Genomic DNA, 16,842 nt, shown 5'->3' with positions numbered 1-16,842 from the left:
TTTTTTGTTGTTTTATCTTTTGCTTGTGCGACATGTTCTTTATATCATGCTTTTTGCTGCATATTGTTTGTTGGTTGGTCTGCTGGTTGCAAGTGTTTGTGCGTTTTCTTCCATAAAACCATCCTTTAGTTTTGCACTCTGCACATGCATGGGAACAACACTTTGGCCTTGAAAAGTGAATATCTCTAATTTGGTTGTTATGGTTTTCCAAAATTTGGCTGAGTGATCTACTGCATCCTAAGGCTTAAGTTTGTGCCAAAACATTTTAAAAACTGAAATGAACAATGATTTAGAGAGAGTTGCTGGACTGCCTATGTGGGCGGGACAAAGACTGATATGCTAATGGATATTTCCCATCTCGGAAAGGTACAGTGAGCAAAAAGTGTGTGCTGCAAACTCATCTCAGAACAGGTTATCCTGCCATGTTCTTTCTGGAGAGGAGCACCTGCTACCTTTTTTTTGAAATATTTGTAAGGAACTTGGGGTTCGTCACCCTGAGTTACCTGGGGGCAACCAGACGTGGACTCCCTGCTCATTGTGCTCAGAGAGGCACAGCTTCACCTCACTGATGAGGCAGAACAAGGCTGAAACACGTGTATGGGGTTGCCGTTGGTACTCTTGTTCAGAGAGGAATTGCCATAGCATTTTGGTGCTGGACTGCCCATCTGGGCGGGACAAAGACTGATATGCAACTGGACATTTCCCATCTGTGAAAGGTACAGTGAGCAAAAAGCGTGTGCTGCAAACTCTCATCTCAGAACAGGTTGTCATGCCATGTTCTTTCTGGAGAGGAGCGCCTGCTACCTTTTTTGAAAAATTAGAGATAGTTGGTTAGAGTGTGCATTCTTTTTACCCTATGGAAATCGCCATGCAATAATTTTAGGCGTGAACATGCTGAATATTCAAACCACCCCCCACCGACCCCCATCTCTCCTGCACAACTCCCCCTAAATCGTCTGCATGCCAAATTTGGTCTACTTCCATGGGCAAGAACAAAAGTTGGAGGAAAGCATTTCCTATGTAAAGCTTGGTGTCGGCTTAACTAGAGTTGGAAATGCAACTATATCATATATGCTTAGTAGACCATATTATTTTGGGTAGTGAATATGCCTTTGTGCGACAATGCAATCAGTGTGTTGAGGAATATGCCAGGATGATTTCAGTAGGAACATAAAGGTGATGACCAGTATGTCAGGGTGTTGCCCACTGTATTACAATGCTATGTAAAAGGGCATAGTGCAATCCATGCTGCAGTCCTCCTAGTTTACACACGAGCTGCATCGCAGATACAGAGTTTTCAAATTGTGCAATGCCAGGTGTGAATAGCCCATCAAGTCCAAGTTTTTTCTTAGCATTTTTGTAATTGTTTTCTTGTTTATATTATGACCACAGCAATTCCAGCCCAAGGATATAAAGAAAAACAGGATCAGATGCGCCAATCACACCGAACATGGGACAACTTAAGATATGGACTTTACTAGATTATAGTATTTGGCTTGTCTGCACAATTGCAGTTTTTTGTGCACAATGCTTGGATCATTGACCTCTTCAACCTCTCTCTCTTCTTCTAGTGTCTTCCCTATACCCTTCAAATCAGCTATTGCTTTCCCCTCCTAAAGAAATATTTTACTGATCATAACATTCAGACAATTACCATCTGGTCTCCCTGCAGCCCATTGTTCTAAGGATCTATAGCGGGATGTCTTTAAGAAAACTACCAAGTTCCTGGAGGACAATGACCCAGCACTAACACATGTTACCAATTTCCTTACCAATGCCCAACTTTTATCCATACTCCTCTTCTTAAACCGCTTTGCTGCTGTTTACACTGTTGACGAGTCGTCTCTTCTCCTGACCCTCCACAACATCGTCTTCCGTATTCATGTGCTAACCTGGAATGCTTAAGAGATGCTCTTTCCAGATATTGCAGAACTAACAAACCTCTGACCCCCACCCCTCTCTCCCTGTTGGTGTCCCCCCAAGGCTCTGTCCTTGGCCCTATTCTCTTCACCCTCTTCACAATATCCTTGGGTAAGCTCATATCCTCATTTTGGTATTCACAAACACCTCTTTCCTGAGGACACCCAAACCATCTTTTCTTTCCCTGCCATCACTGATAATATCACCAGCTGTCTAAATGCGATCCGGCATTGGATGGCCCACCCGTTGTATTTTCCTTAACTCCTCAAAAAACGAGCTTAACTTTAGCATCGTCTCCAGTGCTATCTCACCTCGGCCCTCTCCTATATCCTTCCCACTTGCCCACCTCCTCTCCGAAGGCTTGCAGCCTTATGGCTCTTTTCGCTAGAGACTTCAGACTTTATCACTGCCTCTGCTGCCCACTGCAATCTGCTTGACATTTGTAAAATCCACCCTCGTCTCACCACCATGCTACTAAAACGCTTATCTCTTCTGTTGTGCTTAGCAAGCATGCTTACTGTTCCAGCCACCTTCTTGGCCTCTCTCAGTACTCTTTTCTCCCAATTGACATGATTCTGAACTTTTCTATCAGCCTAGATCCTCCTCCACCATCTCATATCATCACAATGCTGGTTGTCTTGTCCTGCATATTGGCTCTTTAACTTCCCTCTTCTAGTCTATAAAGCCCTCAACAGACTTGCTCCACATCATCTCCCTAACTGCATCTTCCTTTACTCATCATCTCAAGCCCTCCTCTCTGCCTAAGCTCTCAACCTCACTGTTCCTTTCCCCTTGTGCTCCCTCTTGTTTTCACTCCTCACTATATATTCCTCTGCACTGGAACCAGTTGCCCACCTTGATCAATCCAGCCCACCCTCTGACTTTTTAAAACCCTGGCTCGTACATCACCTTCTAGATGGGGAAATCTCTCCTACCCACTCTTTCTTCTCCCTTACCTTCACCCCAATACTCCCTGTCTGTAATTTAGCACCGGTGGTAAAGGTAGGACTGTATTATTAAGTATTCAAAAGTATTATGTTGTTTATGTACAGTATGTCTTCTGATTTGATGTTACCATGCTCGTCCCCTGTCGTACCATTTCTGTTTTTCCATGTTCCACAAAAACTCACCCTCATCAGCCACATGCAATCACCACGATCATTTTTACGATTGGACTGACTAATATCTGCTATGTACTTTGGCTATCGATTTCTGGTTAAAATGGTCCCCCCTTTTCCACATAAAAATAATTATAAGTTACTCACTGTAGCGACTAACCTACACCTAGTCCCCTTTCCTCCATACTGTATGGGCGCCTCTCACTAGGGACAAGAGACAGAACCTTTATCGCCAGAAAAATTCTTCTTTCTCTTTAAATTTAGAGGGAAAGATTTTTTTCTAGTGAAAAAGGTTCTGTCTCCGATCCCTAGCGAGGGATGCCCCTACAGTGTGGAGGAAATTATAAATAATTACAAATTATACTAGATTGATACTCCATCAGGATATAGTCTGTCACTGTAAAACCTATTTTTGTGCAGAGTTTCCTATTCCTGTCTCTCTCGAATCTGGGACACTTTTGTGGATGCATGTTAGGCGAGGGCAATATGCTGCCATTGGGAATGTCCCACACATGTGGAATCAGTGGTAACCCTATATGCAAAATGCTATATAACCTTAGCATTAGAGTTGCAGCCAAGACATATATATATATATAGTAGTAAGTGTAGGTTCACTCTGCCCTGAAAACCCTTAATTTCCTTCAGTCAGACTTTAATTGACCAAGATTTTGTCTTTCACAGAAACACCCTCGCCAACAGTTGTGGCACTGGAATCCGCTCCTCCACCAGCGACCCCAGCCGCAAACCCCTGGACAGCCGGGTTCTCAATGCAGTGAAGTGTAAGGGCTAGATAGTTGCATGCCTTGAATACATTGTGCACAATGCTCATTTGTTTTTTGTTTATTTTCTCCTCTGCTTGAATTACTATTAGCACCAGGGACGGGGACAGCAACCAGTCGGGTTGCTCGGAATGCAGACTGAAACTACCGATCTAAGCCCGCTTCCCCAGCGCTGCCATCTTCCCCTCCACCCAACCTACCCCCACCACTTACCTGTTTTCTGCGGCGGCTGCACCTGTTGCTGCTGCTTCCTCCTGTTGTCCACGCTGGCCGCCATGAACATGGAAGGGGGGATGCGTATGGTAGCACCCATCTGTCCCGTTCATTCAAACAAAATACATTGTTCTCAGCACCCCAGGTTACAGGATTGGCAATCCAGGGTGCTAATCGCATTCATGCCCTCTCTGGTGTGCCGTCTTGGGTGTTATCGGCCTGTGGACCCTTGTTAAAAGCCCTTGCTACACTCTGACCTTTAACTCGGGCCCCAGACCAATAACACTACGATCCAGCCAACCCGATCGGGTATGAATGCTTAATGATGATGGTTGGAATGTTGAACGTTGGACAATCTGTTGCAAGAAGTTGTCCTTCCTACGTGAAATGGTCAAATAGTACGTTCCGAGAGCATAATGCTTTTTGAGACTTTGCTGTGTACTGCTGTGGAGTACAGTTTTGTTACGAGAGGGATCTACAACAAGATTAAAATCTCCCAGAACTATACAATCTGTTTAGGAAATTGGAATAGAGTAAGAATAATATCAAATAAATTGTGTTTCATCAAGATTAAAGGCGTATATTTTATATATGATCTAGTCCTTGCTTTGCTAGTGGTAAGAACAAGTGCAAGGATCCACCTCCCAGATCTGCCTGAGATAGATTGACCAGTGGTGCTTCTATCACACTCGTGAAAAGGACATTTCATAATTCTCATAATTTGCACGTATCATCTTCCAGTGCTTCCTGTATTTAAGAAGAAAATGTTCATGATACGGAATGTGGGTAGCTTTCAAATGCCCGTTCCAGTTTGTAAGATGTCGTTTGGGAGAATATCTTATGCCTTTTTAGCTGCACTACCTTTAACATTGTACCAGGTGCCTCCTGCATAGCAAAGAAATGTATGGTTTCATGTAATTTTCTATCTGTGCAGTAAGATTTACTACTGATCGATTTATTTTTCAATTGTGTTTATTGGAATTCATTTTCATTCACCAACTGCAGTATGATGGTTCATTTTATTGTGATCGTTTTTCCTTTTTACCCCCCTCTCCTGCAGAAAAGAGGCTCATCCTATGCTATGTAAATGCTGTCAAAGACCCCCCTTTGGCATTTCCTTCTCGGCCCTACTTCCACCGGTAGCAACTTCTGCAGAGAGTTTATTTTCCTGATACTATTGATTGCCCTCCTATGGAATCCCCTGCACCCCAACTCATAAAGTTCTTACTTAAATTACACTCTGATACTTCTAGGATTTAGATTTTTTTTAAATGTGCACTTGGACAATTCGAGAGACGCAGACAGAAAAACCGGCATTTCGATTATATATCTGTTTAAATCTCAAAACACAACTCTTGATGTAAGTTCCTCTGTGAGAAGTGAAGAATATGTGTCTCTAATTCGTGACAAAATTCTGATGTTTTTTTCATTTTCCAACTGCTTACCATTTCAAACTGGGCAAAAGCTTATGAAAATGCTCCTCTGCCATCATGCGTTATTGGAGCCAATTCAACTTAAGTGGCTTTATTATTGGTGCCTTATTGAGTTTGAGCCTGTTTCCGGATGTTTTGAAAGGTAGGGCAAAGGGCCACTTTGTCCTAGAAACTCTCCATAGCTTTAATATCTCAGCAATTCTTGCATCTTCACATTTCTTTCTTGATAGAGACGTGGAAAAGACAATTTCACTACTGCTGAAGATCTTTGACCATCATTTCTTGGCACCATAACAGTCTGGCTTCCGACCGGGTTTCAGCACCGTAATGTCAATTCTGCAGGTGCTTAATGCACATTGCTAATGATAGTGTTGCCGCTCTTGCAACATTTGGTAAAATTTACCATTAGCTGTGTTTCATACAACATCCTTTGAAGCTACTTCGGACATTGGGAGCTATTTTATTGTTGCTCCCCTCTTTCGGTTAACCCCCGTTTTCAGCGCCTGGGAATAAAAAGTGATGAATCCTCCCTTCTCCCCCCTGCTTCTCCTAAAATGTCTGTGTTCCCCAAGAGACAAGTCTTAACCACATAGTTGAATCTGTTCATGAAACCCTCTGTGAGATCTTAATTCTCAGTTGGTGGTCAAGCGCTATAGTATACAAATTATATTCTGCCTGCTGTTGCACTCCATTGGAGATATACAATGCCTAACACTCTGCTTAAAGGGCCTTGAAGGTGAAGGATCACTCGCTTTCTCAAAGTAAACTCACAGCTCAATACATTGACATCCTACTTCTTGCCTACATAAATTTCAAAAACAAGTCCAGACACTGCAAAGCCTGCGAAATCTGTAGGCTTTATCACCAACACACTGCTGTGCCTGGATCTACATGCCAGGACCCTTTTAAGGGCAGCTCATTTTCAGTTCTTTACCCTTTGTCCTTGCAGTGCACCGACTGTTACCAGCCTTTGATTTACACTACCTAGACTAGGCCTTTATTATCTCTGCTCAGTTATGGAAATGCTGTCTCGATGCGCCTTCCTTTCAGGCAGGTATTCATGCTGCTGCTAGCTTGGTTGTGGCTACCACAAAGTATGACCCACATTTGAGGAACACTTTAGCTTTGCATTGAGCCCTGCTGCCTATTCAAAGCTGCCTACGTTACTTGCAAGAACAATTAAAACGGCATATGCCTGCCCAAAACCTGCCTTTGATCCTCTTCTATCTCTCTTTTGTCCCATCATATTCAAGAGACACTAGGAGGATCCTTTTTCTTGGTTTGGCTCCTTTCTGACACTAAAATGGACACACCAGGTTATCAGATACAAACATCGTCAATTTAACGGGCATTGATCTTACTGTTCAGGATGATAGGCATGCTCTATAAGCCTTTTAAAAGTCTATGACTCTCAAGTATGTTTAACTCGATCACATAGCCCCTTGGGGTTATTAACCTCTTACCGGAACAAACACCTGGCAGTTATACAACACAAGGCAACACCCCCTTGTTCAAAAGATTTACGTTTAGCTGCTTTGTTTTCATTCTCTGCCCACACGTTCTGCCAACTTGAATTTAATGTAGTGTCAATAAATGATTGCCTTTTTCTCAACAGTCTGTCTTTACTTACTTATCTCATTTCTTGTTTTTTGATGATACAAGGCCCAGAAAGTTGAATCGCAGTTAAATCTTAGATCTGCCCTTTTAGGCACACCAAACACGATATGAAGGCTTGATGTGGCTTATTATGGAAGACTTACACAAGGACTCTGATAAACCAAAGAGCCTGATTCTGTGTTAAATATGTCAATGCTAACTTGTCAGAAGTATCCTTGTATCTGCACTATAATGTTTTCTAATCTCTACACAATTATAGCACTCCCAACCCACTAACTAAAGGCAAATCCTCTGCATTTGACGGGAGCAATACATCCTACACACGGCACCATTTACAAGTGGCTTCTAATACACGTCTCTCTACCAGGAGTGAAACGACAAGAGCAATGAACGTGATTGCTCCTGTCCTTACCTCCCCATTCCTTCTCTTTTGTGTCCCAGCATTCACCTCTACATGAGCAGCCCTTCGTCCTAGCACCACTGTCAGCTGGATCAGCACCCCAGACCTTCTGCTTGTTTGTACAGGTTGGATGCTCTAGAAGAGCTATCTGGTAAGGCCCACATAATTAAAGAATCACAAAACCATGCACTGACGGGAAAACAAAACTGCGGTAAACCCCAGCGAGGGTGTGGGTGTTTGTGCCTGCCGGATGTTCGCAGCCGGCAGGAGGTTTCCCCGCCTGATCGAAAAGACGTGACATCTGAGGACACCCCCTCCCCCTTGACCACAATCAGGAAGGACCAGCTCCCTTTCAACTCTATTTTCCGACACCCGCTGAAGTACCGGAGGAGGTGCCCTCATAGAGGGTTCTGAGGACTTGTATGAGGCAGCAAGAGACTCTGTGACACAGATACGCCTGTCGCACCCAAGTGGAAACGGACCTGTGGAGCAGCTACTAAGCTTAAACTTAATCCCAAAAAGAACACCTCATTAATCGTTTGCTAATCCCTGGCCAGCTCACCCGATATGCCAGTCCCCGCCATGCCAGCAACATCTGTACTTGTACCTGTACCGCACCCATATTCAAATGGAAATTGCTGACTTTAAAAAGGAAAATGCCAACAGTAGCCACAACGTCCTCACCAGGTGCTGTTGAGACTAGTTAAACTAACCCTGCAAGACCCCTGGGGGAATCCCACTCTCTGGCCAGTGAAATTTACATGTTTCAGGGCTCATTCATTGCTCCGGTCAGTCTGGACCCCTTGAGGGGGACATTGTATATAACACCAAGGCACCTACTGAAACTGGTAAGTCCACATGTTCAACTAATAAAGGTACAGGCTCTGTCTGTCACTTGGGGCATCGGCCTCTTGAAAACTGGATCAAGATCTGCACTGATCGACCACGCCCTGAGCCGGCCCTCTGCCATCTCCGGACTTCACCTGAATGGGGCCATAGTGAAAGTTAACGATCATGGTACTGACCCTTCTAAACCCCTCCCCACCTTTACTATTGTATCTCCCGCCGCCCCAGTTGCTCTACCCCCTAGCGAGCGCTGTCTGGAGTACCATCACCTCTCGACCAGCCCTCAAACTGCTGTATCAAGTCAGGGGCGGGGGGACCATAATGCCACCTAAAATGTACACTGAGCCCTCTTGCCCCACCAAGCAAATCTTTTGCAACAGCTGGGTATAGAAAACTGCCAAACTGAAAACAGGGGAATGTAGCTGTGTGGATGCAGGTAATGCCTATAGGGGCAATTAGTGAGACCCCGCCAGATAGAACATCCAGCCCATAGCCCCCCTGTGAGCAAGTAGCAAAGCACACGCCTAAACAGGCTGGTGAGGGGGCCCAGTGATTAAAAAGTGTCAATGTAGCATTGTTCTATCTGAATTCGTGATAATAAAGAATCTAGTTATATCACTGATTGAAGCAGCTCGGAGGGGAGTGGACAAGGGGTTCCCACTGCATAGCCAAGAGGGTGGAAAAAGGGCTTTACCTAGATCAGCGAAAGGCAGATTGTCTTCGCCTGGAACTTGCCATAATAACACGTAACTCAGGGTGGTAGGGGGTGGTCCAGGGGGAATAAAGCAAACGACAACCTTGCAAGTGCCCAAAACAGACTCAAACGGTTGTGATTCCAGTAAGAGTATACAACACTTCACCCCTTCTCCACTGATACAGATTTATAGCTTGAAGGCAGATGGAGCACCGAGGGCAAATGCTACATCTGATAAGGCAGCAACTAGGTTGGGCTGTGTTCCATCTACCCCCATCGCTAAACCTAGCAGCCCAATAGTACGTTAGGCGGGGTTGGGCCGTCAATATGTTTGCACAAGGTCCCGAAACGGTCCCCAAATCATTACGAAAAGAGAAGCACTCACAAACAAATGCATACATTGGATCCCGACAGTGAGGGGATGTTTATTTGCAACCAAGGAACAAATTGGGAGCTGCACCAGGATTCGCCAACAGGGGGGGGGGGGATACCCTTGACTCTGTCAGAATCGATTTTAGTTTTGACATGAGATGTGGCTCTCCGGACCCGCCCCCTGGCAAACGGTGCAATAGAACTCCATGCCTATCCTCTGGAAAACGTGGCACAGTGGCCCGTGCTCTCGGGAGAAAATGCTGTCCCATTAGGGAAAAGAACTCTGGGTGATCCCCTCTGGCTCAGACACCTATGGCAAATGGTGCATTAATGCCTCAGTGACCCCCATTCCAAATTATACCGAGTAGTAGTTGTAATGAACTCAGCCCCCTACTAGATAAAACTGCACCCTAGGGTCACCACATTTAATCTAATTTAACTTCACAATTAATTAAATGTCTTTGTCTGATTTATTTGTGATGTCTTATATTTGTTGTGAAATACTTTTATGGCTCAATGCCGAAATAAAGTTATTACAAAATAAATAAACAACCATGCACTGTAGTAAAGTTTTCTCGCGCAAAACATGGGAACAAACTTTCAACAAAAATGCCCTAACTTCAAAATAGGGCTTACTGCTTTTTTTTTTCTGATCCGCATTTTAGACAGTCCATTTACTTTACTACTAATGCATTCACCCTTATGCTGCCCTATTACACGGTCCTATTCCCCACCACTCCCCTCATTCCTACCCTCTCCTGCCATATATCTGGCAGTATCCATTGATATTACCGAATTAAAAACAAAAAAACTTTTTAACAAACCATTATTACCGAAAAAATACATTATCTTTAAGTGCCATGGGTATTTCCCCCGCCCAGTGCCAAGGCCTTTTTGGGTGATTTCGTTATGTGGCCATTCAACGCCTTGTAACTTTTTTGATACATGAGATAGCTCATCCAAATTTGGCTCCTTTTTTCCTCACATGTAGATGGTCGTGACGCCACCCAGGAATCCTAGGTTGCTGTAGGGGGGGTTAGGGAAAATAACCAAAAAGGACGAACATTTTGTGTTTTTTAAAAAAATGCAAATAAAATTATGTACAAAGAAGCCTGTGGTTTTTTCCTTGTAAGAGCTAGGAACAAATGGTTTGCTGTACTGAATTCCCCAATTTCATGGCTTTCAAGAACATGTTGAGTGAAAACCAAAAAACATTATTTTGATGTGGTTATCAACCGTTTTGTGAGAGGTAGGCGATTTTGGCCATTTTTGCCAATTGGACATGCATGCATGGACGGAATAGAAGAAAAGGGTAGGAAAGCCGAATTGGAAGACAGAAAAGCATGCATTTCTGAAAAGAAGACAAAATTCCAAGTTTAGGAAGGGGTGATTTGCGTAGGTCAGGCAACAACTAGGTAGGGGAAAATGCCATAGATTGGGGGAAAAGCGGGAAAATGACCGAAAAAAAAGGTATGTGGTGGACATGGTTGGTTTGGTATGGCAATGGCTTCTATGAATTTTGAGAAAAACAATGCTCCGCTACATTCCCTTCTCTTGCAGTTAGGAAAGTACACATTTTTTTGTATTGTTCACAAAACAATCAATACCACAAGCCAAACACTAAGCCATGGTACACAGGAGTTTTATGCTTATGGCCTGAAAAGACATACTTAGCATGTGTAAATCAGGAAAACCAATGTGGTGAGGAACAGCATTTGGGAAATGAAAGGGTTGTGTGACAAAGGGCACCGCAAATGGGTAAGAACTTTGTGAAAACCACACAAACACAGCAAATGTCATACCTTCCCGCATTCCCACGCATGTCCCGATGAAAACGGTACCTCACATGTGTGGGTGCACCTACCTGGGCGACAAGTTGAAAGCCTAAAAGACCCCTACCCCCAAGTCTATTCTGACAGCTGAATTTCACACTTTTTCCCAGTCCTCTTTTGGGAAATGCAAGTGGTTCCCTGTTTTCCTTGCTAGCTTCGACACCCTAGGCCCAAATCTGAAGGTTGCCCAAATAAACAAAATGTGCTGTGCCGAAAGGCTTGGGGTTATTTTTGGGGGCCCTCTCCCCCCACCCCAAATGGAGGGGGGTGTAACTCACGCAGCAGTTTGTAGGAGGCCCAGGGAGGCCTGCATGAGGTGCCCCTGCCACCCATTTGGGGTGAGGGGGGAGAGGGCCCCCAAAAATTGTGGGAGGGGCAGTAAGGTTTGGGCACCCCGGGGCCAGATTGGCACACCAATGTGCCCCTCTGCGCCAAGGCTAATTTGGTTAACAAAATAATCCAAAAATTCGGCTGCCCTTTAGCAGGGGGCTGAGGGGCACCCTACACCACCAGGTGATTTTCTAATGTACTGGGGTTTGTCCCTCTCCCCCCACACTAAATGCAGGAGGGGGGTTCTCATGCAGCCCTCCCTGGGGTTACATGCCCCTTCCTAAGAGCAGCTAACTGCCACCAGGGAGGGCTGCCTGACATTACCCCAAGTCCATTTTGGGTGGGGGAGGCAGGCAGCCCCTTTCCATATAAAAATTCCCCGGTGGTCCAGTGGGGGAGCGGGGGACACTCCTCCCCCCGTCCCCCAAACACCAGCCATGATGTCTATATTTTTTTTGCCCCCCCCACCCCTGGGTGTGGATGGTCACCCATCCGCCCCCAGGGGTCTCCATACATGTGGCTCCATGCTTTGGGGCCATGGGGTGCCCTTACGTAGTAGGCAGTCCCTCTCTCCCCCCCATACTACAAAGACATCCCTGGTGTCTAGTGGCGTTGCTGCCCCCGGATCGAGAGTCCTGCGCCAGATCCGGGAGCAGCAATGCTTACAAAAAGGGTGTAGTTGGAAAGGGGAGAAACTCCCCTTTCCAACGAAACCTCCACAAAAAAAATCCCTGGTGTCTAGGGGTCCACACCCCCCTCCCCCTTCCCATGCTGCTTTTGTTAATTTTTATTTTTAATTTTTTTGCCCCCACCCCTGGGGGCAGATGGTCACCCATCTGCCCGCAGTGGTCTCCATCCATGTTGCCCCATGCTTTGGGGCCTCGGGGGGAGGAGGGTCGCTTACCTAGTAAGCAGCCCCCCGTCCCCCATACTGTAAACACATCCCTGGTGTCTAGTGTGCATTGCTGCCCCCAGATCGAGCGCCCTGCGCCCGATTCGGGAGCAGCAATGCCTACAAACAGGCTGTCGTTGAAAAGGGGAGAATCTCCCTTTTCCAACGACACCATTCCCGAAAAAAATCCCTGAAGGCTAGGGCCCCCAAACCCCCTCCCCCTTCCATCACGTATTTTTTTTGCCTTTTTTTATGCCCCCACCGCTGGGGGCAAACGGCCACCTGTCTGCCCCCAGGGGTCTTTATATATGTGCCCCCATGCTTTGGGGGTTGGGGGGAGAGGGCTGCTTACTGTAAGCAGCACCCCTCCCTCCCACATCACAAATGTACCCCTGGTGGTTCAGTGGCATTGCTGGGCGCGGATCGCGTGCTCTGCGCCCTCTCCGCGCCCCGCAATGCTTTCACACAAGGTGTCGTTGGAAAGGGGAGAGTCTCCCCTTTCTAACGACACCTCCCTCGATCTCCGGCTTGAAATACAGCCAGAGATTGAGGGGAAGAAAGGTGAACACTCACCTTTTATTTTCACTGCAGCAGCCCTAAATGGCTGCTGCGGTGAAAATTACTTTCACGTCGGCGTGCTTTACGCACGCAACGTGAAACTGAAGGTAATCGAGCCCCCTGGCAGTGAGGGGGGGGACCTCCCCCGCACATAGCCCGGGGGTTGGATTACAGTTATGTGTGGGCCCTGCTTTGCAGGGATCACACAAAACAAGGTGCCAAAAAGGACGAGCTATCTCGTCCTTGGCACTGAAGTGCTGAAAGACCATTAAATTAACCTATTGTACATTTAAGCTTTTCATTACTCTAACACTATATCACTCAAAACCCCTTCAAATGTTTAGGGAAACACATAGATTACAGAGCGGGTACAGACATGCAGTCTTTAACCAGGAGCAGCTGTGTCAATTTGGACTCTAGTTCTGTGAATTTTAGAGTCTGTCAATGTTTTCATTTGCCATATCCTGCTGACATTTTCTGTATGAGTCTTTGTGTGATTCCTTCAGACTCAAGCACCTGCATAATCAGCATTACAGTGCTAAAAATCAGATTAGAAGGCAGAGTGGGATGATGCCAGGAAGGGATGGTCATTTGAGTCTGCTTCATTTTTAATGTGGATAACGGCCCTGCAGCCCAAGTTATCGGCCAGAGCAAAGTGAGGGCGGATAACGAGGGCTCTGGGCCGTTATCCCCCGCTCCAGCCCCTAGAATGGAGGATGAAGGCCATTAGCACCCCGGGATTTTCCTTCCTACAACGCTGTATAAAGGAAAATACTTTTCCAAGATGGCCACCATGGAAACGGAAGGCGGGGCTCCGTACAGAGCCCCTCATCCCTTTCCAGGGCGGCCTGCGGGAGGTGAAAAAAAGTAGCGGATGCCACCGCCAAAATAAGTTACGTAGACGGATGGGGGAGGAAATAAAATGGGACAGAGGGTGGGAGGGAAGATGCCGGAGGGGGGAGGTGGCCTTCCGGTGGCATGGAACACTGGCTTGTACCAGTGGTTCAAGCCTATGTTCCTAGCCCTCTGATTTGCTGGCTCCCCCCGCCCGGCTACTAGTGGCTAATATGGTTTTAAGTTCGCAATTCCATATTTCATTGCTTTGCTTTTTATTAATAAAGCATGTCTTCAATATGTTGTTAGGCTCACTGTTACACTTTGGTGTGACATTCATGCTTAATAAATACATTTAAATAAATGTACCATAGTTACTGTGCAGCGTTGTAATATATGACATATTTTGTCAGCCAGAGCACCTTTTTTTGGATACATTTGAATACTCTGGACGTCAGCTTGAAATGGATGAACTGTTCTATGTTATTTCTCCAGCTGAAGGCTCTGCCACCATTTTACTCTGACACTAAGTACGCCTCTACATCCATCTTCATTACAGGCAGAGACGCAGGAGGACTGCTATATGTTATATAGCACTTTAGTTTTCTATTTGGATCGTGCCCTTTGTGTCCTTAAATCTCCCAACTGCTCATAAGTTAAGGAAACTTACCAAGTGCTTCAGGAGACCTCCCTTTATGACCTCCATGTAAACCACTTGCTCCACCACATACATTGCCAAAGAAGGAAATCCGATTAATTACACATAACACTGACTTCTGTTTGTTTAGATAGAATTTTTTTAAATTCTTTTTATAAAAATCCATACACAGAAACGGCATAGAATTACAATTTACAGGGCATTTCATGTTCAAAATATACATAATACTTAAAAAAATAAATTACCCGGTATAGTAAAAAAAAAGCAAAAAAATCATATTTCGAATGGATTGTGTCCTCCCACGTATTCTTTATCTTTGATATTTCCATATCCAGCTTGCTGCTTCAGAATGTTTTTTCCAGTAGAGGGCTCTGCGCGTCGATGACTATCAAGTCGATGTCCCTCGAAGGCCTCTGTCTCGATGTCAAGGTCATCAGTGGTATAAATAGTTGCGCGCATCATCCGTTGCTCAGTTCTGTTTTTCCGGGTTTCGTGAGCTTTGGGAACGCGGCACTCGGTTCTGTGAAAAGAACGAGTTCTTCGAGTTTTTGTCAAGAAAAGCTTTGATTCCTCGTTACGAGATGGTCTCTTCGTCGGCTCCATCTATGCCCTGATCCGGCTTCAAAAAGTGCAGAGGTTGTGGGGCAAATATGTCCTTGACAGACCGCCACAGGGTCTACCTATGGTGCCTCGGGCAGAGCATCCCTGTTCGGTGTGCGGAGAGTACCTATCGATGACGGCGAAAGCCTTAAGGGAGTGCAGAGGGAAGCTGGAGAGGTAGGCCTAAAAAATCCATTACCCCTTGCAAATTTACCTCAGACAAGTCGAGACCGCTGTCTCCCCGACGAAAGAAACACTCCCGATCTAGATCTCGAAGCGGATCGCATCACTCATCCGCTTCGAAGCACAATAAAAAAAAAGCGTCCGAGATCACCTTCGACATCATCCTCCAGTTCACCGGAGAGAGTAACATGCCCTAGCAAAAACAGCTCCCTGGCTCAGTGGGAGGAATTTCGTAAAAAAAATAATGAGGGTGTTCGAGAACGCGGCTTTGCCCCCCTCGGAGACACCTAGAGGTGGTACTCCAGGAGAGGCACAAGTCGTCGACCTCGGCAAGACATACTCCTCGAGAGCGTGACAAACCCTCAAGTTGAGTCAAAGCCTCTTCGACGCACAAGACGTTGACACTGTCGACTCGCACGTTGACGCCGAGAACTGCGTCAACGCCTTCGGCACCTCTGTTGAGAGAAAGATCTTCGCCTGAAATGTTTACCCTGTCGACGCCGATCCCTTCAATGACTTCTTTGAAAACATCGAAGACGTCGATTCTATGGACGTCCGTGAGGCCAATCACAAATCCATTGAGGCCACTGACATCTACATTGACAGTGACAAGTTTAACTCCTCCTGTAATGACTGCTATAGCTCCTTCCTCATTGGAAAAGAGCTACACACCTCTACCACGCTCTGATTATTTCAGAGTTTTATCCTCAATTTATGAGGAGGGAGAGGATTCAGATACATAAAGACCCTTTGGTCTAGATGTGTTAGACCTCACATCCCAGAAGAACTAATTCCAGAAGAGGTCAGATTGAAAGATCTGCAGGATTCCTTGCAGGAAGCAAGCAGAATCAATACCTCCCCAGGGAAAGATTTTAGCAAGCATGAACCAGGGGAACATGGTGAAAGTAATTCTAGGTCACTTATGAACAGGGTCATGGAATATATGGGGTGAGCTAGGCTTGCACCCGTATAGGAACAAGATGACCTCACGGACATACTTGATAGAGGACCACAAGAAGGTCCTATTGTACCCTTTCATAAGGCTTTACAGAAAAAATTGCCCAGCAATTGGGAAACGCCAGAAGGTTATTCCTGCAGTCAGTAAGAAACTGTCAGCAAAATATACAGCTGCAGACCCTCCATACTTATCTAAACATCCAACCCCAGAAAGCTTGGTTGTTCAAACTGCAACTTTGTCAGGAAGACAAACGGCATATCCCACAACCCCGCAGGATAGTGATGATAAAAAGGCTGACACCATGACCAGGAAAGGTTTCTCGGCATGCAGCATGGCGCTAAAGTCGGCAAACGCCACATGCACCCTGGCAAGATTCAGCCACACCCTTTGGGAGTGTGCTTCAATGGCAGCTGACCATCTCCCAGTAGGGGAGGAACAAGGCGGTTTCTTGAATATTATCAAAGGGCCGAAGGATGCGATGTGTGAATCCCTCCAAACCAGTCTCGACTCTGCTGACAGCATCAGCAGAGCCATGGCGGCTAGTACCACAATCCGCAGATTTGCATGGTTGCGGAAATCGGGATTTGCTCCTGATGTGCAATCCA

General features: G+C 45.8%; 1 protein-coding gene across 4 annotated transcripts in view; it reads left to right on the top strand.

The window, feature by feature from the left end:
* Positions 1-16,842, top strand: part of NACC2 (NACC family member 2) — a 1,346,898-nt gene that overhangs the window by 1,245,213 nt on the left and 84,843 nt on the right. For all 4 annotated transcript variants that reach the window (XM_069609557.1, XM_069609558.1, XM_069609560.1 and 1 more), the window contains one exon: positions 3,720-3,817. In XM_069609557.1, coding sequence (XP_069465658.1) covers positions 3,720-3,817 — 98 coding nt within the window. The remainder of the gene's footprint in view (positions 1-3,719; positions 3,818-16,842) is intronic.

Source organism: Ambystoma mexicanum, chromosome 8 (assembly GCF_040938575.1).
Source record: "Ambystoma mexicanum isolate Mex_15411 chromosome 8, UKY_AmexF1_1, whole genome shotgun sequence".
Classification (NCBI taxonomy): Eukaryota; Metazoa; Chordata; class Amphibia; order Caudata; family Ambystomatidae; genus Ambystoma; species Ambystoma mexicanum.
Note: the sequence above shows the minus strand (reverse complement) of the source record. Positions and strands in the feature narration are given on the sequence as shown.